Source organism: Ascaphus truei, chromosome 1 (genome assembly GCF_040206685.1).
Source record: "Ascaphus truei isolate aAscTru1 chromosome 1, aAscTru1.hap1, whole genome shotgun sequence".
In the NCBI taxonomy this organism is placed as follows: domain Eukaryota; kingdom Metazoa; phylum Chordata; class Amphibia; order Anura; family Ascaphidae; genus Ascaphus; species Ascaphus truei.
This window is the reverse complement of record NC_134483.1, coordinates 52,752,656-52,779,328: the sequence shown is the minus strand read 5'-3', so window position 1 is coordinate 52,779,328 and position 26,673 is coordinate 52,752,656. Positions and strand designations below refer to the sequence as shown.

The window sequence follows — 26,673 nt, the reverse complement described above, 5'->3', positions numbered from 1 at the left end:
GAACGTACAGAGACGGTAAGAGGGCATTCTGTTACGTGCGTCTGCAGGGGGCCAAGCTTTATGTATCGTGTATAGTATTAGACACAATGCTACTCATATGCTTCTTTAAACAAGTGGGTCTTAAAGGTGGATAGAGAGGGTGCTAGTTGGGTATTGAGGGGGAAGGGCATTCCAGAGATATGGGGCAGTCAGTGAGAGGTTTAAGGCGGGAGAGGGCCTTAGATACAAAGGGGGTAGAGAGAAGACATCCTTGAGCAGAAAGCAATAGTCGGGATGGTGCATAGCGGGAAATTAGGGCTGAGATGTAAGGAGGAGCAGAAGAGTGAAATGCTTTAAAAGTGAGGAGAATTGTGTGAGATGCGGGATTTGATAGGAAGCCAGGAGAGTGATTTTAGCAGGGACACATTTAGGAAAGAGTAGAGTGATTCTGGCAGCTGCGTTAAGGATAGATTTGTAGGGGAGACAGGCGAGAGGCAGGAATACCAGACAGCAGCAGGTTACAGTAATCAAGACGGGAGAGAATGAGGGCCTGAGTCAGTTTTAGCAGTTGAGTAACAGAGGAAAGGGCGTATCTTTGTAATATTGCGGAGGAAAAAGCAACAGGTTTTAGCTACGTTTTGAATGTGAGAGAGGAGTCGAGTGTGACCCCTAGGCAGCGTGCTTGGGCTACTGGGTGAATGATGGTACTTCCAACAGTAATGTGGAAGGAGGTAGTAGGGCCAGGTTTGGGAGGAAGTATAAGGAGCACTGTTTTTGCCATGGTAAGTTTCAGTTGGTGGATGGCCATCCAGGATGATATAGCCCAGAGACATTCAGAAACTTTGGTCTGTACAGCAGGTGTAAGGTCGGGTTGAAAAGTAAATTTGTGTGTCGTCAGCATAGAGGTGATATTTAAACCCAAGAGATGTGATTAGGTCACCTAGAGAAAGTGTGTGAAGAGAAGAGGTCCCAGAACAGAGGCCTGGGGTACCCCCACAGAAAGATCGATGGAGGAGTAGGTGTTGGCAAAAGAGACACTGAAAGTACGATGGGAGAGGTAGGAGGAGATCCAGGATAGAGCTTTGTTCCGAATACCAAGAGTATGGAGAATGTGAAGAGGGTGGTCCACGGTGCCAAATACTGCAGAGGTCAAGTAGTATGAGCAGAGTGTAATGACTTCTGTGTTTGGCAGCATGGAGGTCATTAGTTATTTTAGTGAGGGCTGTTTCAGTTGAGTGAGCAGTGCAGAAACCAGAGTTAGGAAGGGGTGTGGGGTGAAAGAAGGAAACAGAGGGGATGTTCTGACGTATGGTTTCCACCTTTTCCTTAAAATAGTCAGCAAAGTCGTGAGATGGTGGAAGAAGAGGCGGCAGCCGAGGGTGGTCCTGAGTAAAAGACAGAGAAGAGTTTGCGAGGGTTAGACTTGTGTGTGTGGCTTAGTGAAGAAAAAAAGGTTTGTTTAGCCTGAAAGAGGGCAGAGTTGAAACAGGATTGCATAAATTTGTAGTGAAGGAAGTCTGCGAGAGTGTGAGAAGGGCAAGCACGGCAGAGAGAAAGCGGGGCATGTAGATCGAGAGGGGGATAAGGCAGAGTTGTAGTTCCTGACCAGGTTGTCGGGGTCTGAAGCAGAACTAAGGAGGAGCGTAAAGTGGAATGACAGGCTGTTGGGTTAATAGAGCGCAGGTTTCTGCAGATACGAGGGGGTAGATGGAGATGGAGAAGAAAAGCGAGAGAGAAGATGAATTAATGGTCAGATAGAGGAAATAAAGAAATCGGTGAGAAGTTTTTAGTAAAAATCAGGTCTAGATAGTGGCCATCCTTGTGGGTGCTAGCTGCAGTCTACTGTTGAAGGCCAAAAGAAGATGTTGGAGAGAGAAAGCGGGAAGCCCAAGGGAGAGAGGGGTCATCAATATGGCAGTTGGATTTGTATCCAGAAAGGTGCAAAACTTTTATCTCGTATTCTGCAATGGGCATATATTTGTACATTTTGTCATTCGCAAAAATGTAGCAAAGTCCTCACCATTGCAAATACTCTATCTGTTTTGGAAGCAAAACCAACAACATTCACAAATTTGCCATGAAGGAAAAGCCTTTCTCTTGAGTGGGAAGAATAGGTAAATAAGAGTGTATGAGTTCACAATTTATATTTTTTGGCGCGAATTTGCTCAAATCTTTGTCTTGCTTAATCTTTGCGAACAATCTGAGACATTCACACTTCTTCGTAATACCACCATCAACAAAACATTTGCTCCAGGCACACTGGAGAAAAATTAGATTTGAGGTTCACACTGTATAGCCTGAGCCATGGATGGTATTCAAATATTATGCCCTAGATTTACTGAAGTTTGTTAATTTGACTATAATCAGCATTATGGGGAAAAAAGGGGGGATATATTTTCTGATTTAATGCTGTATTAATTATATATGCACGATAAGTGGTGTTAAAACTAGATTGTAAGCTCTGTTCAGGGACTCCCATAATTCCCGTTGTTGAACTTCCTGGTAAACCTTATATATTATCTCTCTTAATTGTCTTTGTTAATCCTGTAAAGATTTGCATATCTGGGGGGCTATTTAAATAAACTTATACATACAGGCAAACTCATTTTGCCAATGTCCTTTTGTCTGTAATTTAGGGGCACCGTGATAGTGACAATCGCAATTTGTCAACCAACAACAAAAATGTGCATGCAAATACAATGCATGTCTCTCGTGCAATAAAGGGATTAAGACTATGACCCCGGTGTTCACTGCTGCATGCGCGCCTGGTGGCGCGTGCACAGGTGAAAGCAGCGGTGCGCGCCTGGTGGCGCGTGCACAGGTGAAAGCAGCGGTGCGCGCCTGGTGGCGCGTGCACAGGTGAAAGCAGCGGTGCGCGCCTGGTGGCGCGTGCACAGGTGAAAGCAGCGGTGCGCGCCTGGTGGCGCGTGCACAGGTGAAAGCAGCGGTGCGCGCCTGGTGGCGCGTGCACAGGTGAAAGCAGCGGTGCGCGCCTGGTGGCGCGTGCACAGGTGAAAGCAGCGGTGCGCGCCTGGTGGCGCGTGCACAGGTGAAAGCAGCGGTGCGCGCCTGGTGGCGCGTGCACAGGTGAAAGCAGCGGTGCGCGGTTGAGCTGCAGGAGATCGCGACGGGGGGGCGTGGCGGGGTTGTGGCCATGATGTCACGCGGCCGGTTCGCCCTCATTGGCTGAACCGCCGCCGTTACATGGCCAATGCTCGTCCGCCGCGCCAAAAGACAAATCTTGTCTCTTGGTCTGCCCCATAGAACGGTGTACCTTGTGTGCGGCACGCACAGCCGTGGCCACCGTGGAACTAGCCTAAAGGACTAAATAAACTCTGTACTCTGCAGCAGACACTAATGTTTGCCCCCCCCCCCCACCCCCCCCTCCCCCCCCGCATATCAAAGAAGCTTGTAAGGCATTGTTTCGCAATGCCTTCCTAATTCCTGTGGCAAACAAGGGGTTAACCCCCACCAGCTTCACCTGGTGGGTCCTAACCGCTCTCCTAGGGGCACCTACCCCCATTCACACCACCTAACCTTCCACCCCATAATCTATAATGACTTGCAGCCCTAATAGCTGAGACCAATGCTTCCTATGCTGTATAGTCCTCCAATGTGATGTTGCCTGTTTGCTTCTGTTTTCCAGCTTGCATTAAAGGGATCCAGCTACAATGGTCTGTTACAACGGCATAATATTCACACACAAAATGTTGAGCATATTGTAGAGAGTTTACGGTAAGGGTTTTTTTTTGTTTTTTTTTCCCTCATGTCAGTCAAATGTTGTTGTAATGTCCATATGCTTGGGAATCAATTCTTTGAATAATGTACATTCTAGATGTAACATGTCTGCTTTTAATGCATACATTACATTACCACACCTAAGCTTTCTCACTTAGAAATGCTTTTCCTTTCTGCTTTTAAAATAAAAATGCTTTTGTCTGTGTTCCGTGAACCTGGCATCAAATAGCCTCACGTTTACTTAGTACCTAAAAAAATAAAAGTGCATAGTATTATACACCTCCCCGTTATTAATTTTTTAAGGCACATCATTTTTACTCCCTATACCACTTGTACTGTACTGCAGAGTAACTTACCATGTTTACACATTCACACGGGGATGGTGGCCCTAATAATCAGAGTGCTGGTGTCAGTGTGTGAAAGAAAAAGCTTGGCTAGCCGTTGCAGTTTAAGGCGGCTGTTCAGGTTGGTACAGGTGGTACATAAAATGCCTACTGTGATGCAACATATATTTTTGTATACAGTGCTGCACAGCTCACAGCCGTTTAGAGTACCTTGTGAAAAGGAAAGTGTACCGCTCACAAATTCACAATAAGTGAATCAAATAATGATGACACTAAATAGTGTTAAAAACACATTAAATAATGTTCAATAAAATAGTGAAAGTGAATGTTAATAAACAAATGACTTAGGTGTTTAAAATAACATCAGTGAAGTGGCAGGGTACAAATGTAACCTTATATACAGGGATTCTGCAGCTAATCTTATGGCTCAGCATCTAGGCTCTGGTATAGGAGAAAAAAAGACGGCACACGACTCAGTGTATTAAACCCATTTTAAGTGCTAAATTGCGAGCAGGTAAGTATTGCACGTACAAGATATTGCTATCATTCAGGTATTACGTCAGGTACATGTTACTCCTTTGGACAATGGATCGCAGGAAATCAGCAACTCCAAGCGTCCGCTGCGGTTCTGTCCTGAATCGCCGAAGAGGGATCCTTACGAGACGTCTGTGTGGATCCTGGGTCCAATGTAGGATGCCTCCGGAAGTAGCCCGTTGGTAAGGGGCATGCAAAATGGAACTTGCACAATATTGCAGGGAACTCCCAACACTGGTGGCGATAAACGCCAGAGGTACTCCACAGATATACCGTAGACCGGAACGCCGCTCAGAGCGACGCGGTCTTGTGACGTCAGACTGCTGCACAGTATATCTGTGGAGTATCTCTGGAGTTTATCGCCACCAGTGTTGGGAGTTCCCTGCAATATTGCGCAAGTTCCTCCATTTTGCATGCCCCTTACCAACGGACTACAACCGGAGGCATCCTACATTGGACCCAGGATCCACACAGACGTCTCGTAAGGATCCCTCTTCGGTGATTCAGGACAGAACCGCAGCGGACGCTTGGAGTTACTGATTTCCTGAGACACATTGTCCAAAGGGGTAACATGTACCTGACATGTAATGTCTGAATGATAATAATATCTTGTACGTGCAATCCTTACCTGCTTGAAATGTAGCACTTTAAATTTGTTTAATGCACTGTCTTTACTCCTATTTTAGAGTATATTTGAATTTTTGGCATCTGATGCACATTGACATAATATGGGTAAAAATTATTATTTTTGGATGGAAGTAATAAAAAAACTGAAACAGGTGTCATGTTTACAGCTCTATAGTGGCTGACTCAGAAGGGGAGGGTTGGTGGAAATACATTTATAGCAAATTAAGTTTTCACAGAACAGCAAAATCAGAACTCGCAGGAACCAATAACCCCGCAGAAATCAAGCATGGTTGCATCCCTACTTGGTAAGAAATGTAAAATAAAAATTGTACATTTTTTTTAGAATCTGACTTTGTAGCAAGATGGGCAGACGAAGTGCTTCCATTGCCATTCCCTGCTTTTAATTTCTTTCATCTTTTGTGTAGAGCGAGCGGAAGAGCTGCAGTATTTGCATATTATTTCTAAGCCCTTTTTTTGTAGATGTGGCAGGCCCATCCAGTACAGCACTGAGACCCTTATTCAACAAGCTCGGAAGCGGCGCGGTTGGCTGAAAACTGCCGCTCAAGTCAATGTCAGTTTTTGGCCGAACATGGTGCGATTTGGCTGCATTGGAACTAATTGAATAAGAGAGTAAAGGACAAAAGCTGCTCTATAGTGGTTAATTTCAAACCGATCAAGTGTGACACAGCTACCCTTCCTTTTTGTTTAAATAAAAATGTTTTTCTTTAGGAATGATGGGATTGATGTTCAGCTGGTGAAAAGGAGAGAATATGACGAAGAGACGGTACGATGGGCTGATGCCATTATATCGGCAGGAGGTAGAAGTGTGATCTTTGGTTCTTACAACGTAGCACTACATGAAAATACCCCCAAAACCACACCATGTTTCCAGAGTAGCAAGTACTTTAGTTACCCAAGCTCAGAGATATTCTATGTGCTTTGCACAGCAGTCTCAGCAGTTATGATCCCCTTTTCCACTGTTCTAAATGTGTTTACCGTTAAGCAACTGTTTTTGCTGAAGAAAACGGCGCACTGACTTCTAAAAGTTTATAAAAAAATTGCTGTTTACCCAGAAAGAATTGTTACATGAAATGCATCAGGGAGCTGTGGCCCCTGCCTCCATATGCTGGTGGTTTATATTTGTGACATTTTACCAGAAACAATCTGTAAGTGTGTGAGATTGAGAAGTTTAAACTGGCTAATTGGTGTTTTTAATATTTTTTTTTTTTTTTTGTCATTATCCAGCATTGTGTGCAATGTCAATGCTTTATAAAGAAAAGAAAAAACCAAAGAAACCCCATTATAATAATTTCTCTTTGGTAACAAATGATGTTCCTCTGTTTCTCTTCTCACCCCCACCCCCCTCCTCGCCCCCCCCCCTCCTCGCCCCCATGTTGCCACAATACCGGCATTTCCCTTTTTCTTTTACCTTGAAACAGGATGCGTTGATTTGGCTAGGATCAGCAGTTTAAAGCGGTTATTCCACTTTTTTTAAAAGTGAGGTAGGGGAGGAGAGAGTCTGTAAACATCAGAGCAGGATGCAGATCTGTGTATAATGTTTGTGTGGTTGTGATAAGACACCAGTATACTTGCCATGTCATTTCTATGTAACATTCAGCAGTCTGTGATATAACTAAGTGGGGCTTTCTCTAGCGGTGCCCTGGGATGAGTCAACTTGTACTCCTAAGAGACAAACACAACCCTTTTATCATGTTGCACACATTGCATGTTTAAAATTGCACATTGATTTCAATCATCACTCTCTCGACGTTAGATTTTCGGAGTTTCATATATTGTTTTTGTTGGGGACTTCTACAGAAAGAGTTGTTTCCACATAAATTAAAAGGGGGTGATGCAAATTTGGAGCAAGATTGATGCAAATGTCATTTTCAACTTCGCGTCAATGTATGCTACTTTAGTATTGTGCTGCCGAAGAAAGGAAGAAGGCTTGAAATGGGACAGAAATACATATAGAATTAGTTGAACATACGGCCATAAGTGAATTCTTTTTTCAAGCTAGTGGCCAAAGTATGTAGTGTCTGTTCACACTGACCTGGCAAGGCTAGCTTCATTTTATATATATGGTGAAAAGTTTGTTTCCTTTCCAGGTGATGGCACAATGCTCCTTGCTGCCAGCAAAGTGCTGGACAGGTTTAAGCCAGTGATCGGTGTTAATACTGACCCAGAAAGGTAGGGAGCCTCGTAAACGATGTGCTTGTATAAATGCAACGTATGAAATATATAATGGAATGCTACTGTATAAACGGTCTTAACATGACTTGAGATTTTTGTGGTTCATAACTTTACATTTAGAGATCTGAAGTAAATATCTTTAAGACCCCACTATATCATTATTTTTATCTGTGTTTTTATAAACCAGTCCTTATGCGTTTTTTATATGTTTGTGTGTGGTTTACCAGAGGTCAATGGAGACGAGTTAAGATTAAATTGTTCACACTGTCACGAATTCCATTTATGTATTTAGATCTTGTCTTGCATTTGTTTGTCGTATAACTTCACTTCTACACATTGATATATACATATTATTATTTTAATTTTTTTAAGGTCTGAAGGACACCTTTGTTTACCAGTGCGATATACCCACTCCTTCCCAGACGCTCTTCGCAAACTTTATCGTGGTGAGTTCAGGTATGGTTCATCTTGCTCTAAGTTTCTGGCAGTTGCGTACGAACTTCATTGAACTTGCATCGATTGGATGGAAGTGAAATTCCAAATTTCCAATTCTGTGAATTGCTAACTTTCATGTTCACAACTAGGTGGTTAGTTTGGCAGCTGTACTTAAAGCAGTGGTCCATTCTGCATATCATTTCTAAGCACTGGGCACACCTCCATGTTTGCAAGACCATTCATGAAGGACATTTTTTGCTGCCAGATTATGGAAATACACAATGTATTTGTCAAACGTAAGAACATATAACTTTACAATAAGTCAACTTATTTTCCAGTTACTCTTAGAATTAAAAAAGCAATCCACCCTAACTAAATTACTTTTTTTTTTAAAGTGTGTGTGTGTGTGTGTGTACACGCACGCAACGTATTGTAAAGTTCAATGAATTCCAAACTGTTGCTGCTCCTTGTTAACCAAATAGTTGCATTATTTCATTTACATTGTAAATGTATTCTTGTTTTAGCACATATACAGAATATGAGGGAACTGCACAGGTAGGATGTTGGCGTTGGTAACATTTTAGGTGAGAGGAGTGGCGGTGAAAGGAGACCGTTATGATCAATTAAATCAAAGCTATGATGTCGATAGGAGCAGAGGAGTGTGGAGCCCTAAAGATATGGAGAAGAACTTCATAGGTGCTACGGAACCTAGGAGAGGGATGAGCAGACACTGTTCTGGGAGTAAACAAACATATTCTAGTTGCAGCACTTTTGTATACAAGCAAGAAAAAGCTAGACAAGTAGGCTAGTTTATAGATTACAATAGTTGAAATGGGAAAGAATAAGTGCATTAATTAATGCAGTGGTTCTTAAGTTCAGCCCCCAGAGACAATAAACTAGCTACTTCTAATATATCAAACATGTGATGATCAGAAGTACAAATACAGTATCTCCATAATAGAAGCGGCCGGAATTGGAAACAAAAATCGTTGGTCAAAGGATCAACTTGACAGACTCAATAGAGTTTGACGGTGATGTATTGGACCCAACGGTGCGCATACTGGGGGACGGCCCCCAGGGGGGCTCAAGATTGTTCAGGAGGGCTCGGCGGTTGCAAAGGCCCTGCACTCTTCCCCCAAGGCATTTAAATTAATGCCAGGGGATTGCGTGAGGCCTCTGCAACTTCACTTACCTTCTCTTTGGTGACGTGTCGCCATGGCAACACGGCGTCAAATGACACTGTGGGCTCATGTGACGTCACGTTAGCACGTGACCCGCAGTGTCATTTGATGCCGGAGAGGGGGGGGGGGGGGGGGGGCGAGCAGGCAGGGAAAGATTGCACATCCCTGTGAACAAGGGGGATATATTTTCCTGTTAAAGGAACATCCACCCATTGTTCCACATATATCTGGAGTACCTCCCACTTTCCACTATATCTAACAATACTATGTGTGTAGTGACTGTACCACCGTAGTTTTAAATTACAGTTGTCTATACACTGTATCTTCATTTGATGTAAGATTTTATTATTTTCACAATAAAATAGTAAGTGCCATAATAGTATTTTATGAGTATGTTAAGTTGATCCTTTGACCAAGTATTTTTGTTTCCAATTCTGGTGGCTGTATTGAGATATCTGTACTCCTAAACATCACATGTGCAATATATTACAAGTACCAAGTGTATTGTCTCTGCAGGCTTTTCTCATCCCTTCTATGGGATTTTGTTTTTGCCATTAACTTTGCCCAGGTGCTCTGTAAAAAATAATTTCATTTGATTGCTATAGGTTGAGTTGCAGGTCTTCTTCTTTTGCTGTTTCGTTCTCAAGTTCAGTCCTCGAGGCTATCAAAAGTGCAAAGCAAAGAAGCTGCGCTCGGGCTGTCCTTTAAAATCAGATGAAAATAATCTGCTTGCAGCTGTGCAAGATGGAGCAACTCCCCACAACGCTCCTAAAGTTGAGAATTCCTGAAGAATTTGTCTCAAAAGACAAAAAGAAAATGCACACACGGCGCACCACGAATTAATTAATGTATAACAATTTTAATATCTGGTCAAATGACCACACGTAAATTCAGTAAATCAATAATACAATGACAAAAACAACAACCACAAAGATCAATGTAAATAAAGACACAATAAAACAATTACATTAAATTCCAGGACACTGCCACATAGGCATCCTGAACCAGCACTTGCTTCTGTGAAGCCTACACCAAGAATCAAATTAATCTAGCAAAACATTCATAATATAAGTTCTACTTGGCAACATGATTCAAATACCACAATGAGGGGGACAGATACTGACCACAAGCGATAGCGGGTAGCTGTGGTTGGTGCGATATGTCCGAACTGCACCAGCACTCAGCAGAACTTCCCTCCGCTCGTGCTTCCTGGTCCCGCCGGACAAGCCAATGGGTGAGCGCGTTAAGCAGCCTCTCGTGACCTCTATGCGTTTTGCAACAGTGCTTTCCTCACTGAAGTCTGGGGCTATCAGTTTTCTTTCTATCGTTAACGTATACTTCTTATTAGCCCAGCCTTAAATATCAAGCAGACATTCTGTTTTATTTGGTAGATATTGAGGATTTGGCACCACTGGATTAGAGTTTTAGCACTATAAAGCTCAACCCCGTTATAACGCGATCCGTTACAACACGAATCCGCTTATAATGCGATGCAAGGGTGGCTCCCGATTTTCGTATTTATGAATACTTCACAGGGGTGAGCAAACTTCTTGAGCTGCGGCCCCCTTGCCGGGAGCCGCAGCGTTCACGCCCCCCTCTCCCAATGGCTCGGTGTCAAATGACGTCACGGGTCTTGTGATGTCACGTGACCCCACCGCGTCATTTGATGCGCGTCGCCGAAGACCCATCTGGCAGCAGGTAAGGGAGTTAGAGGCCTGTTGCCTCCCCCGGCATTTAATTTAAATGCCGTGGGGAAGAACGCGGGGCCTCTGTAACCGTCGCGCCCCCCTTGAAATTCTCCTGCCCCTCCCCCCCAGTTTGCGCTCCGCTTCTTTACAACGCGATTATTGGTGTCTTTAATACTTTATTGTACAATGCATACAATTGTACATTATTTCTAATGCGATCCGCTTATATCGCGATGTGATTCTTTGGACCCCAAGCACAGCGTTATAGCGGGGTTGAGCTGTATTTACAGAGGAGATTCACTGCCCTTTTTTGGGGGAAAGGGAAACCTGTGTGATAGGTTGGTGATGGTCCCCAATCTGTTCAGCAAGATCTCGATATCTTACTGAATAAAACAGATTTGGGGACCATCACCAACCTTTCACACAGATATATTAATGTTAGTATTGTGCGGAGTTGCTTGTTTTGTTGCTGTTTTTAAGTCGGGTCAGTCCCTCACTAATAGATAGGAACACAGTGATACATTTTTGTTCTGTATTTATGCATTAGATGGCTGTGGCGCCAGCGGATTCGACTCTACCTTGAAGGAACTGGTATTAACCTGACCCCTGTGGATTTGCACGAACAGCAGATGAGCCTGGAACAGCATAGCAGAGCCCATAATCATGGAATCCCACAAGAGCCAAGTAAGATGCAGATACATTAGACCTAACAAACAGAGCCCCTACACAATATTTGATCATATTGTGTGTAAGGAAATGGATACAGTATGTAGCGTTAGCTTCCCGAGGCTGAGATTTATCAAGTCAAACGCCATTATGGAATGTACACCACAGCATTTGCGAATCCACCGTAAGAATGTGTACAGTATGTGATTTAAAGTACATTTCTTGTATATGGGAGGGGCTTCATTAACGTTTTAATATACTTTTAGATATGTGGAAAAAATGCTGCCTTTCTCACCAGTGAACATATACCACTAGAGAAGCTGCTTCTCTCTACATCCCTCCTATGCCAGTACAAACGAAAAGGATTAAGCCTTGTCCAGTTGGGGGTAGGATAAAACTTGCAACAAATTAGATTCCATCAGCGCCTGCTCTCCTCCCACTGTTTAGGCCAGGGCCATGGCCAAAAAGACTGTGCTGACCCGCGCTGAGGGGAAACATAATCCCTATCAGCATGGCGCTTCCGCAGGCGTGCGGAGGCGTGTGGAATTGCAGCAGACATCAAAATTTAAGTTTTCCCGCTGAGGGAAGTGCAGGGCCGGTCACGTGCCCGCCAGAAGCCAATGGCAGTCGGTGCCGTGATGTGGCGCGCTAGCCCCGCGTCCCGCCCAGCTCCCACATGGCATACACAAGTGTGCTCGCTGACGCTCCTGCAGGGACACAAAAAAGCTCCTGATTGAGCAGGAGAGCAAGAGCGTCAGCACTGTGAATGCCACCATGTCCGAGGCCTTATTCTTGTCATACCGATCAAGGGGGTAGGTTTTCTTCTCCATATGGTTTATTTTTCTGGTCCATCTTGATAGAGTGCACCTTCAGGCTTCACTATTGCCAAGCAACGAAAGAGTTGCCTGAAGTCCCCCAGTTACAAAATGTTTGTTTATCCAGTGAGAAGAAGCAAGTGTTGGCTTACATGTGGTTCTAATTGTTGAGCTAATAATTGGACATTTGTTGTATGTGGTGGCAAGCTATGACCTACTGTTACACCGTTGAGGAGTGTGATGGCTGAAGAAAAGAGGCTGTACGTGTTCTACCTCTTACTCAAAGGGTGTGGTCTGCATGATCTATTAAGACCTCTTGTGGAGAGTGATCCTACGTTGGACCAGGATATGCATTGCTTCTCTGTGATAGTATGTGTGCTAAGGAGCAGGTAAGCGCCTTGTTGTTCCTTTTTAGGCTCTTTTGGTAAAGTTTGTTCCTTTTACTTGACTTTTTGTTGTGACCTTGTGTGTGGTTACCTTTGGTAGTTTAATTAGCCAATTAAACGCACAAAGTAATTAAGCCTCCACCATGACACTATAGTCTACTGGGAGCCCTGATGAAGCCACAGGACTGCTTCTTCAGTCTTTGTACTGTAAGAGCTGTCCTTTTAGTGCTACTTTGTTTTAAGTCTGCTTTACAGAGGGATGTGTCTCAGAGCTGGGTTTTCTGTTTAGGGCTCTGCCTGTGTATGCTGAGATTTGCTGGGCACGATTTTAGTAGTAGGAGATTTTGGGTCTCTGTATAGATCTCTGCTCCAAGCTGATATAGGCCCCACCTCACACCTGAATATCTGAACCATGGCCTGGAGCAGGCCTGCACAACTCCAGTCCTCGAGGGCCGCAAACAGGCTAGGTTTTCAGGATATCCCTACTTCAGTACAGCTGGCTCAATTAGTGGCTCAGTACAGCTGTACTGAAGTAGGAATATCCTGAAAACCTAGCCTGTTTGCGGCCCTCGAGGACTAGAGTTGTGCAGGCCTGGCCTAGAGCAATAGGATTTTTAGGGGCTGGGGGGGACGCGGGCGGTTGCAGGGGCCCTGAGCTCTTCCCCAAGACATTAAAATTAAATGTTGGGGGATCGTGTGAGGCCTCTGCAACCTCAATTTACCATAATTCTGGAAGCGTCTCCATGGCAACGCACATGGACGTTGCCGTAGCATGACATCACATGACCCTGTGCGTCATTTGACGCCGCACCAAGTGAAGGGGGGGGGTGCGAGCCACCTGTGCTGAAGCAGGGATATCCTTTATGTCGAGTTGGCCACACCTGGCCTAGAGCATAAGGTCCCTTGGCTTGTGTTTTACTTGGCACTTTGTCTACATGCTGTTAATAGGATTTTTTTTCCTGCCATTTAGAGGGCTTGAAAGAAGGCCTTTAGGTTTTTTTTTCCCCTTTTCCCTTTATTTGTGTGACACTACAATTCCCAACCAGAGATAGTTTGGTATGAACCAAAGTCTGATATTCATCTCACACCTGAAGGACTGCCTTTGGCATGTCCCCATTCATTTGTACTGGCATAGGTGGGATGTATAGTACCCTTTATGCCAGTACAACTTTCCCCCCTAGTGGAGATGTTTTTCCTTTCCACGTTTTGTCTGTTATGCTGTTTTCTTCTTTCATTGCTAGACAAACTACTACTGTAAGGAGGAGAAATGGGAGATTTATATGGGCTGATATCCCCAGCTGGGCGGGGCTTAATCCCTATTTGTTTGTACTGGCATGGAGGGACTAGAAGACAAAGAATTAAGGGTAAGAATACTTCCCGTTTTTATCAGAAGAGGAATAGGAATAGAATCCGGTCTTGCCTGAAGGCTTTTATTGTTATTACAGATTCTGTTACTACAAGACTATTTCATGTCCTTAACTTTTTAGAGTCTGCAGGGGTTTCTGGGCCAAACCTTTTGCCAGTGAGAGCACTGAATGAAATCTTTATCGGGGAATCTCTATCCTCAAGGTACTTTAATGTATAAAATAAAAACCACCTGTTTGTATTTGTGCAGTTCCTGTTGGCCTGAATAGATTTAGTCTTGTTTAATCCTTAGTGCGCCATGATGTACCCTTAATGTCACAAGTGCCTGTATTCTAGGTACCCTTTGACATAAAGGGTGTAATCATACTAGAAATGCTAGTTTTCTAGGTGGGGATCGGTTAACAGAAGTGAAGGATACTACATTCACATGCTGGTGGGCTTGTATGCGGCCACTTAATGACTAAACCAAGCGGTTCCCCGGCATTTAAAGTATTAATGAACATTGTTCAAGATGAGATTTTATGGCCAATTATTTCTTTGCTGCTATCAAGAAGCCTTTAAATATCTAGGAAATATTTGAAGTTTGCATATTAAGTTGGAAGGTGTAAGAATATTAAGACAAATAGTTCAGTTTCCTGGTGGTAACCAGTAGATCTGTGTGGTGCAAGTTTTTGCCTTCAATTCCATATGCACTGCACCCAGTTTCTCTGCAACTTTATATCTCCATGCTGTATAAATAGTGTTAGCAGATAAAAAGACCAGCTATCAAGGATTGATCTAGATCCCCCTCTAGTATGCTGACAGCATATACATTTAAAATCATGGGTTCCCAAAACTATATAGTGTCCATGGGTTCCATGTCTTCGTTTTTTTCCAAGATATATGAATAGAATCATGTATGATGTGCGTCAGCATCTCCATGGTGTAAGAATCCCAAACTTGTCACCCAGACTTCTAGGTTAGGAGTAGCGAGTTGCTTCCAGAATAGGGGAACAGCACTTCTAGCTGCATTAAGTAAATATAGGCATGGGAGTTCTTCAACTTATAATTGAGGATGGAATCCCTATTTAAGAGTACTATCCAGGGATCTTTTGGGGACCTTAACTTCTGTAACAAGTTCTATCATATGTAATACTACATTCCCCTCCCAAAAAATTAATATACGGGCAATCCCACCAGATATGCAGTAAAGTGCCCATCAACCTGCACCCCCTCCAACGTCTATCAGAAGTATTGGGAAACATTGTTCTCTGTTTGTCCAAGGTGTAATGTCATCTGTAGATCATGTTCAAACCCCTCTCCAGGGTCCTAATAGAGGGAGGGACTTGGTGATGTTCCACTCTATCACACCAAGCTCTGAGTTTAATGCTCTTCCCCAGGTTTTGTTGAAATTCTGTTTGCCTGACTATGGTCATCTGTCAACATTCTATATATAGGCGCCAAATGGTGGCCAGTTTCTGCCAGATGTGTAAACGTTACTTTAAATTTAGTTGGTTTTATGATAATGGGCCCTTTTATGTTTATGCTTCTAGACAGTCAACCACTTGCCTATACTGCCAGGACTCATGAGTATATTAAACGTTTAAAATCCCATGTAGAATAAAAATTAAGTGATACTGTAGGTGTAATAGTTTTTTAATCTTTGATTATTGATCTATTCAAATATATTTGGACAAGTAACAGAATTTAAATTTAAACAATTGCACATATTATTTTACGAAGTAGGATGAGGGGGCTGATTTTGAATTATACATATCCCCACTCCGTTAAAATATGGATTAGAAAAGAGTAGGTAGTGTGGTTACCTAAAATCTTGTATGGCCAGAAAAGGCAGAAAATTAGTGAACACAACCCACTCCTAATTTGCAATGTTTTTTTCAAGTTCTTTTTCAACAAATGTTTTAAAATAAAAATATGTAATTGACGGGTTTATATTTTTTATTTTTAAATCCGTTGCCAAGATGTAAATATAATAACTGCAATTAGTTATTTTAGTTCTATTTGGGGACTTGATCTTTAATGATGGAGCGGTTTGCAGGTTCTGTTGGATTCATAACTTGGCAGTACGGTAAATATAGCCTTGAGTGTATGTGAGTGTCTCGTGCTTGTTTTGTTCATAAGCCTTTCACTTCTTCGTCATTCCTGGTAGCATGGCTCAATGTATTATGTGAATATATATGCCTGTGAGGTTTGCACACCTGATATAGACCTATGTTCTGTCTTATTCAGGGTGAACTATAAATCCTGCAAACCACGTTTTACCTTCTCGCTTCATAGGGCCTCCTACTATGAAATATCAGTTGATGATGGTCCTTGGGAAAAACAGAAGAGTTCAGGTCTGAATGTTTGCACTGGAACAGGATCAAAAGCTTGGTAAATATTTCTCCTCCCCTCCAATTTGGGCCAAACCCAGCAAGATTAGCAGCTCCAGTTGGAGTAAAAACACCCATTTTCTGCTGGAGGGGCTTGTACACAACTCCAGAACAGTGTTCTAGATCTCTCCGGCAGCAAAGAGGTTTTGTAGAAAATATAATTGTTCTCTAATGTAAATAGCACATCAACCGACATCTGCAAGTTGTCGAACTCTTGATGTGCTGAATGGGCTGGCCATGAAGGTTTCACTTGATGGCTAGTGTCTTGCATACCTTGTTAAAACATATAATTATGTGCCACTCTTCCACCATTGGGGCTGGTGCAGCATGTCTTGGGAAGCAGAGTGGCAAAGCATTATTGGGAGCGATGTGTACGGTTCTGCTTCTGAAGATATTTTGCAATAGACATGCATGTACAGTTAGGTCCGGAAATAATTGGACACTGATACAAGTTTTGTTATTTCGGCTGTGTACCAAAATAAATTAGTTGCAGTTAAATAATGAATATCTGCTTAAAGTGCAGTCTTTCAGCTTTAATTTGAAGGGATTCACATCCAAATTGGAGGAAGGGTTTAGGAGCCGCAGTGCTTTATCATTTCCTGTATACCACGGACATTGTCCTTTTATATTTAGTATAGCTGTTTGGGTATAAATTATAGTGTTCATTGCTGTGGATGTCAAGCAGACTCCACTAGTCACTATTCCCTTTCAGCTTTGTTCATATTCATTGGGGGCACTCCATCATTTATTGGACCATTTAATATGGAACTATAATGTCTTTATCCTTGTCATATGGAACTGGTTACAATTGTTGAGCACCACAGTTACCCTGTTTTCTGAGAATTGCTAATAAAATGATTGTGCAAAAGGCATTCACAAACATGGTACATTAATTACCAGCTACCCCATAATTGATGTCCATCTGACAGGTCTGCATTTCCCTGGTTGTAATCTGGCTACCCTTTTAAATAAAGTTACCACTTTATGCCAAACCTGTGGTACTCCACCTATGAAAATTGAGTCATGAAATATTGCATGTAATGATCTGGATATAACTATGGTTGTATGCCATCAGGGCTAGGTGCCTTTATTTAGCTTTTTAAAATTATTTGAAGACACTTTTGCATTTTGTCCTGTGTTGACATAATGGTTAATGAAGTAATTTTACAACTTCACACTTTACTACTCTTTCACAATTCGTATTGCCTGTTGCATACTATACTAACATCAACCCTTTGTCCAGCAGAAAGGAGGCAAGAGACCATGTTTTAATAATCTAATCAAAATAAGTCCTCGCCCGTTCTCTCTTATATTTAACTTTAGGAACTGAACCCGATACAGGACTGGCGTCTATTTTTTTTTTTTTTTTTTAAATGGTCACAAAACATGAGTATGGTCCAAGTATTACTTTGTTTGGTAGGTGTTTCAGCTTGTAAAGTCACTATTGCTAAATGGTAACAATTTAGTGGAGTTTAAATCTGAAAAAATCACTTATTATTCAGACTTCTAAACACACAATCTTGTCAATCAAAATGATTTCCGTAGCTTATGAATTCGTGCACTGCAAAATTTAGGTTTAAGATGAGTTTGCACATACCTAATATTTATCACTAACAATTAAGAATTGTCAGTGTTGACCATCCTTCTAAATAATTTGTAAAAATACTTTGTCAACAGAACAATCAATTTCTCTATTTTCAGGTCCTACAATATAAACAAGTTGGCACCCCAAACAGTGGAAGAGGTTCTTAATATTGGTAAGTCTGTAACACGCGTGGGTGGGTATAGATCATTCGAACCAGGTTGCCCCTTGAGCTGAATCATATCATGCTACTTTTTGTACTGGCGAACCCCTGTTCTTAAGGTACTTTCCGGTTTAGTTGCTGATGCTTTCCTGAGCCTTTAAACAGTTCTCCAGTAAGAAGCAGCTACGTCATCCCCACAATGACGTTGCGACTTACTATTGGCCCAAGGGGACCCCATTTTGCCATCAGGACCAAAAATTTGTCGGCCTTTTTGTTTTCCCGGTTTGGAGCTTTAACACCGGCAACTAAATTGGGAATCTTGGGGGCCCCAGAGCTACAGATCGTGTGGCTTCATTTTTGAGGACCCCTCGTTCCAATACTGGAGGGGGGACTAGGCCCGTAATATTGCGGGCGGGGCGCATGCCTGTGCGAACTCGTGACGCGCACTTTGTGTGTATGGTCCGTGCTGCTGTGAGCGACAGGCGTGTGTGCGTGTTAAAAATGTAAAAAAAAAAACATGCTGTGAGAATAAATTATTAATATTGTGCGACTTTGATAAATATATATTTATCAATCTCACAAACACACACACATCGGTAGCAGCGCGAAAACGTACTTTTCACAGTCTCCCCCCCCCCCCCCCGATCGCCCGGCTCCACGCTCACTGCCGTGCGCGCGGCCCTAGCATACAATGGCTGGCTAACCACAGCCAATTAGAAGTGCCGCGTGCGCCCAATATATTACGGGCATTAGGCTGAGTCCATTGTCAGCGCTTAGGCGCTGAGGTGCGCTGACGCTTGTCAGGGAGCCCCTGCAGCCGCAATGAGAGCGGCTTTAGCAGGAGCTCACGGAGGCGTAGCTCTTAATGTTTTTTGTTTCGGTTCTCACGGGAGCGCAGGATTGGTCACGTGAGCGGTTCGCCCAATGAGGGCGAACCAGCTCCGTGACGTCACTGCCCCCCCCCCCCCCCCCACCCCCCGACATGCCCCCGGGCGACGCGCGAACTAAGGCCAGGGAAAGCACCCGCTTTCCCTCAGCGCGCCTCCGCACGGCTGTAGTTACCATGGACTCAGCCTTAGAGTAGCAGGGGGTGTGGGGGGGGGGGGGAGAAAGAGTGCTGCTTTTTAATATTCTTGCATCTTTGAATATAAAATTGTAATGTAGAGTACAAGTACTGTACTAGAGTTTCTAAATTCTGTTTGAGCAAACACTTCTTTTATAAAATTAGCGCTTCATAACATCTAAACAAAGTGGACAGAATCTGCTTAAGACTAATTACTTCTATTAAACATGGTTTTGATTTTAGTTAATGTGTTCACTTTTATCCTCGCTGTTTGAGGAAAGGTTTATTATTATTAGGGTCAACATTAAAATGATTTAAAAAATGTATATAGTAAGATGATACATTAAAGAACTTTTATTGTGATCTATATGTCGACGGATGTACCTTAAGATAGTGGGTCCTATCTCAATTTTGGAAAAAAATATTTTTAAAATCCTTCACGAGTCGAACAAGAAAAAAGCTGTAAAATGTTACGTGCATGACTGAAACCGATAAATGAGTCTGCTGGGGGGCCTCCATTTCAAACTGCGTTTTCTTACATGTTGTTCTGTCATTGGCACAATTACATGCGGATTTGTGTTTTGCTTTTTGTTTGATAGTTGGTATATTTTTCTTCTGCAGTTAAAAGCCATCAACACCTAAACTTTCCTTTGGACAGCGATGTAATAGAGAGAGGTAATTATGGATATATTTTGCTGTGTGTGTGTTTAAGAAATTAAAATGTGATCGTGAATATATTGGGAACAGTATTTCAACTATACTGTCTGACAACATTTCCCGATTGTCACTTTCTGGGGATAAATTGTGGCATTTGGAAGAGAAAAGGCTTGCAAAGAATAGTGAAAACACAACCTGATTAAAAGGTATACTGTTGCTATATACCTTATTGTGGCTGAGGAAGTGGTGTGAAGACCAGGGGTTAGGATTTATTGGTCATAGCTATTCTACATTGTGGGATATGGGGCTGCTATATAAAGGAGATGGCCTGCATTTATCTTAGGCTGGGATTAAAGTACCTGTCCGCCCGCACGCGACAGAGCGCATAGCCTCACGCACGTCTGCAGCCCCAGCGATCTGTGAATTTGGTTGCAGGAGATTGGGGAGGCGATGTGGAGAGGTGGGAAAAGCCTGTAATCTGTCTCTGTACTATTTGTACTGTACAAATGATTTTAGTTTGGGTAATAAAATCCCAAAACTGCAATAATAACCTGGAATGATTTGAATATTGTAGCTATTACGGAATCATGGCACAATGAAAATGGGCAACAATCCATTAAGAAATGAGAGCAGGAAGGCAGAGGGGAGAAGTTGCCCTTTTGTGAAGAACATAAAAGCTACTTGAGTACAAGATACAGGAGAAAAGACTGATGCACTTTGGGTGACCCTAGAAACCAGTGAGAAAGTTCTTCTTTGTAATGGGTGTGCTCGAATAATTACACACCTAAATCCCTTTCGGCTTCCTTTTCTATCCTGTATTACTTACAAAATTCTCCTTCTCCTTTAAGGCACCTCCTTCCAACTCAGCCCTAGTTTCTCGCTATATGCCTGCTCTCCTCTTATGTTCTGGTCAAGAATGTCTTCGGTCCACCCCTTTTTGTATCTAAAGGCTCCTCCAACCTTTTTCACTGACCGCCCCACACCTCTGGAATGCCCTTCCCTCTCAATATACAACTAGTATCCCCTGTCTACACTTTTAAGGTCCATCTTAAAAACACACCTTTAATGAAGCATTTGAGTAGCTCCCTTGGTTGGTACTATACATCTCGTGTGCATTCACTATGACCCTTGCATATGCACTTACCATAACACCCTGAAGATCCAAGACATTTGAGCGTGACCATTGCGCTGCAACCAAATGACATTCTGCTCTTCTCCCACCACTGGGACCTGCCACCGGTGGATGCTTTGCTGCTAGGGGGAGTGCCTTAACCTAAATCCCACCACCACCCTAAAACTCCCTTAAATTATCCCCCTGCCCTAACAAGTAGCGGCGGGAGTTCCCGCGACCGAGGGTGCATCTGCAGCCAAACGCTGGCAGTCATTTGGTCACGGCGAAACATCCACCACCAAATGTCCCATTCCTCACCCTGCTACTGCCTCTAACTTCTGCATGCTTAACACTTGCATTGTAAGCTCTTCCGTACTACTTTTCCTAATGCTTATTTTTGTCTGAAGCAATTATTATTATTATTATTATTGGCATAACAGAAATATCGTGCATTACTGCTGTAAAGCATTATGTACATAGATGGGGCTGTAAAAATAAAGATATACATATTAGACAGTCCTAATGGAAACTGAAATTGGACAAGTTAATGGGACCTGGCAGGATACATCCATTGATATTAAGAGCTTAGGGGATTGCTGACAACACCATTAACATAACTATTTAATCAGTCACTAACATGTGTAGTTCTGGATTACTGAAACATGGCAAACGTATTCCCACTTCACAAAAGTGGAAGTAGGGGGGAAATTACTGGTAACATTGCTGAAAGATAGTTAACAATTCTATCTAAAGTCCAACAACCTACAAGTTCTCAGACAACATGAGTTTACTGAGGGGAGATCATGACCTCTTTTAACTGTGTAACTAAGGTAATAGATCAGGCCTTTGACATGTCCCACATATACTGATAAACATGTTGCAATGCTTGGGATTTAACTCTTAAGATCATCAGGATAGGCTACAGAGTTGTGGTAAAGGGAATACTTTCATATGGGACAAGGTAATGAGTGGCGTACCTCGGAACTGAGACCGGTGTGTCTTAAAAAATTTTAGTGACACATTGGGACAAGGCTGGTAACTACAACCCCGTGAGCCTGTCTGTAGTGGGGAAATTAATGTAAACAGTGCCAAAAGAACGTATTGTTCACTATCTAAAGTCGAACGACTTCTAAAAATCACAGGCAGCATGGATTTAATGGGGAAGATAATGTCAAATCTAGCTGATATATTATCTTTGTCGTGAAGTAAAAAGAAAAATATTTCTTCATGAGTGGAGCCGTAAATGTAGATTACCTTGATTTTAGCAAGGCCTTTGTACCTTCTTTATCAGTTTGTGGAACAATGTCAATGTTTGGGATTTAATTTGAAGGTGGTTGAATGGATTAGATACAAGATAGGTGACAGAATTTGGCAAATGGAGTGCATTCAATGGATGGAAAGGTGACCAGTAGAGGACCTCTGGGATCTATACTGAGACTAATGCTCTTTATTAGTGACATTACAGAAGGTCTGGATGGTAAAGTATACATTTTGCATGCAATACAAGGATATTCAAGATGGTTGACACTCCGGGGAGGTAAAGAAAATTATTAACAATTTGGGTAGGTTAGAAGAATGGTAAAATTGTGGCAACTACCGTTGAATACCAAAAAGTACAGAATCAACACTTGGGTAACAATCTAAAAGCAGAATACATAATAAGACTATATTGTCAACTACTATGGAGGAAAGAGACCTGGGTGTCATTATTTCAGCTGATTTTAAGTCGCCTAGCAATGGGCAAACCCGACACGGTGTTGGCTTGTATAGGGAGTGGTATTGGCAGCAGGAACAGGTAATGATGCCACTTTATAACACTCGCAAGACCTCGCCCAGATTACGGTGTTCAGTTCTGCAGAGCATTTTTACAGAAGCACCTAAATAAATTGGTGAGCTTGCAAAGAAGGCATATTGAAATGGTGCACGTATCGGGAAATACTAAAGGACCTTAATATGTACCTCCATGGAGTAGGAGGGTGGGGTGGGGGGTTGGGTGGTTTGATAGAAACTCAAATTCTATAAATGGTTTCCACAAGGTGCAGGAGTGACGCATATTTCAAAGAAGAACTGGAACAAGAGGTCATGCTTTGAAACTGGAGGGTGGGTCAAGGGAAGTACTTCTTTATTGGAAGGTTGTGGTTTCATGGGATAGTCTCCCAACAGATGTGGTTGTGGCTAATACAGGAAGGGAATTAAAAAATGCTTGCTATAGAACTAATGCTACCCTACACATTAAAGAAAGTCATGGATCAAACCTGGTCAAGGGTTTTACAGCAGAAAGAAAGACAGGCAGACTTGGTGGGACAGATGGTCTAGTTCTGCTATCAACTTCTGTGTCTATGTATTAGGAATCAAGTAGAAACCATTGTTGCTTAAGGGAAGTTGGATGTGTTGCTAACAAGGTGACAAAAGATTTTCATCATTTTGAACAGGGTCCTCCTACATGCTTTGAAAATACTGCGACTTTTCTTTAGTGAATCTATTAAAACAAGATGGATATCAGTTTGTTTTGAAGAATGTGTTTACATCCTTCATATTCTAAATAATACAATAAAAATCTGTTTCGAATGTTGCCTGGGCCAGTATAATGGCTAAAGCCAGGGGCTGGCCAACTCTAGTCCTCCAAGGGCTACCAAGAGGTCAGGTTTTCAGGATATCCCTGCTTCTGCACAGATGGCTCAGTCAGAATTAGTCACCTGTGCTGAAGCAGAGATGTCCTGAAAACCTGACCTCTTGGCGGCTCTTGGGGACTAGAGCTGGCCAACCCTGGGCTAAAGGATAGCTGATCGTTTTGTTGAAGATCTTTTTATAAACGTGTTTTTTCTACGAGTTAATTACATTTTTGTGTGTTACAGTTACAAATGAATACAACAACTCTCTCATCTATAACCCAGAGGAGAAAAAAATGTTTTTCAGCATTCGAGAACCTATCGCAAATAGAGTATTTTCAAGTAGCCGTCAGTGTGGGTTCACCTCCAAGTAAGTGTTAATGAGATGGGAACCAGTGGTTTTTAACTTTTTAAAGATGGAGGAAGCCTTTAAAAAAAAATCTCTGCTGACCCATGGGACTTGGCATACCCAAAACATGGGGCTGATGTGCTAGATTTCAGATGCCCATGGCCGGATACGATAAACTCTCCACACTGCTCCAGTGCTTGAAGATGCCTCCGTATCATCACGCCACGTTTTATTTATTTATTTTTTAATTTTAAGGCTTCCATTTAAACATCAGAAAAACAAGGAAGAGTGAATTAAGATACACACGTTTACTAAAATCACACGTACAAGACATGCCGCAATACAGCCCCAACGCTTGCTTCACTGAAGTTTTTTAGTGACCATAAATATATATTGTAACTCATCCTTTTGGGATTTCCCAGTCCTTTTTATAGCGCTTCCCACTTGGCCTTCTTTCTGTATTTAGACCTAATGGTAGCGCTCACTTCAGACTAGTGTAAAAGTACTATCTGTTATACACAATATAAATAAATAGTAATGTTTTTGTTTTTATTTTGTAGGGTGAGTGTGCGTTCCCGTTGCTGGGATGCTTGTATGGTGGTTGACGGTGGAACATCCTTTGAGTTCAATGATGGCGCAATTGCATCTATAGCTATGGATGCTGAAGATGCTCTCTGCACAGTACTGTTGGATGAATGAAGGGAGGATCCAATAGTGAACATTTACTGAAACTCTAACATGGGGAGAAAAGTTTCTGCAGGAAAGCACTTATATGCTGCCAGACGACATACTTTTTATTTTGTTAACCATAGTATTCTCAGGACACCGAAGCAGCCCAGGAGAGGACATGCAGAGCTCTATTTGTTCATTCCTTAGACTGGAAAAATACACTTTTGCTAGATTGAAATACTTTGCTATCAACCCCTTTTTGCGCTGGAAGAGTTCTGCTACGAATTGCCTTCTCCTCCAGTAGGAGAAGGAGTTCAACTTGTGAAGTTAATTTTCTAACTTCTGCAACAACTCTAATACACAACTCGTTCAAACTGTGAAAATACGATTATGAAAACCTAGGTTGAGGTGTAAACTGTACAGAGTTTCTGAATGGCAGCCAAACAGCAAGCCAAGCCGATGCTAATACTGCATGACTACTCTTAACATCATTTGATGGACTGTTGTGTACATTTTGTAAAAATTTATACCATTTCGGCATCTGATGCAATTTTGATAGCTGTTCTTTTTGCACCAGGAGATTACTTTTTAGCTCAATTGAATTATTTTGTTTTTCTTTAGCAAAACTGTAACTGGGCTTTTGGTGCATTTGCACCAGTTGATTAGCACTGCAGTCAATTTATGGATTTTATTGAAATAGATCTATAAAAAACATAAATCATTATTCATCTGTGTGTTTCATGAATGTTTGAAGTTGCCTTTTTATTTAAATGTGAGTTATACATAGGCCATTTTTTTAAATCAATTTGATGAACCCTTTGTCTGCCCTGGGTCATAGCTACTATGTCATGGGGCTCTGGCACTCCAAGGGCCTCATAATGTAGCTACGTCAAAACACGCCTGCTCGGTTTGCTAGGGGTAATTGCGTCTGGGGCCTCTATAGAGCGCAGGACACGATCGAAGCTGATGAGGCATGGGGGGAGAGGGGAGGGAATGACTCCTCCATGATGAAACGATCACATGACTGACCACATTGGATCAGTGGTCATGTGATCGTGGCACCGTGGCACACGAGGTTAATGTAATTTACTTCTTTAGAAAGATTTAATGATCAGTTAAATTGGCACTTATTTGCTTCCTGTGGAAATTGAACACATTTCTATTTTTCTTCAAGTCCTTGTCATTCTGATCGGATATGAATTGTCCTTCCCCTTTACCCCTTTTGTCTAATGTCAGCATTGTTATATTGCACTATTAAAAAACAAACTAACAAATTTGAGCGCTGCTCACCCAAATTGTTTTAAGTTTGAGTCGCTTACATGCTGTATTAAGAGATTTGTCATCTTTATTATGTTGTAATCGCATCATTTAACTCCAAACACTGAGGGGAGCGGTGGCTGTATAAAATGGCAAAAATCGAAACTACACAGAGGTAACGTAGCAACAATAGTTAAAAGATGATTAGTCTTCAAAGGTCAAAATCGATTGCCCAAGGCGTGAGAATACCAGAGACCGGCTCCCCCCGTAGGACTGTCAGACCGGAAACCGGAAGTGACGTCTCCGGACGTGGGAGTGCGCAGAGGCGGATGCGCCTGATGCAGTGAGAGTGTGGTGAGACTGCAGCACTCCCAGCTCTCGGGACACCAATGATACTGCCTGTTATTTTTTTACTTGATGTACGCCTTTAATCAGGGTTTTTTTGTGGGATTAAATAGTCTATTCGATCTACACTATTGTTGTCTCCTCTTTATCTTTTGAGTACACGGGATACCCACATCGTTCACTATTGCCACAGTTTTGGAAATGCCTTTTGAAAGGTCCAAAGTGTGAGTAGGACCTCTGAAGATCAATCATCTTTTTACTATTGCTGCTACGTTACTACTCTCTAGTTTCCATTTGTGTCATTTTGTACAGCCACCACTCCCGTCAGTGTTTGGATTAGACTTGCAAAACAGGCTAAAGAAGGTTTGAGTAGAGGCGTATTTGGATTTATTTTGCACCAATCACTGTTACTATAGCAGAGACTGATTGAGCCACCTGTGCTTAAGCAGAGTTAGCCTGAACACCTGACTTGTTGGAGGGCTAGGGGCGAACCTTAAGGATTGGAGTTGAGCACCTGTGCCTAAGGCACGCTCTATAGTGCTGGG

At 42.4% G+C, this 26,673-nt stretch overlaps 1 protein-coding gene across 3 annotated transcripts in view; it reads left to right on the top strand.

The window, feature by feature from the left end:
- NADK2 (NAD kinase 2, mitochondrial) overlaps positions 1-25,250 on the top strand; it is a 36,163-nt gene extending 10,913 nt beyond the window's left edge. Inside the window, exons 2-12 of one of the 3 annotated variants that reach the window (XM_075588265.1) lie at positions 3,626-3,714; positions 5,952-6,040; positions 7,331-7,412; positions 7,788-7,871; positions 11,267-11,403; positions 14,074-14,155; positions 16,229-16,324; positions 18,025-18,080; positions 19,753-19,806; positions 23,755-23,878; positions 24,418-25,250. In XM_075588265.1, coding sequence (XP_075444380.1) covers positions 3,626-3,714; positions 5,952-6,040; positions 7,331-7,412; positions 7,788-7,871; positions 11,267-11,403; positions 14,074-14,155; positions 16,229-16,324; positions 18,025-18,080; positions 19,753-19,806; positions 23,755-23,878; positions 24,418-24,556 — 1,032 coding nt within the window. In that variant the 3' untranslated portion in view covers positions 24,557-25,250. Of the gene's footprint in view, positions 1-3,625; positions 3,715-5,951; positions 6,041-7,330; positions 7,413-7,787; positions 7,872-11,266; positions 11,404-14,073; positions 14,156-16,180; positions 16,325-18,024; positions 18,081-19,752; positions 19,807-23,754; positions 23,879-24,417 lie in introns of those variants that run through there. The other 2 variants (XM_075588254.1, XM_075588276.1) reach the window with 2 other exon arrangements.
- The last annotated feature ends 1,423 nt before the right edge of the window (positions 25,251-26,673 follow it).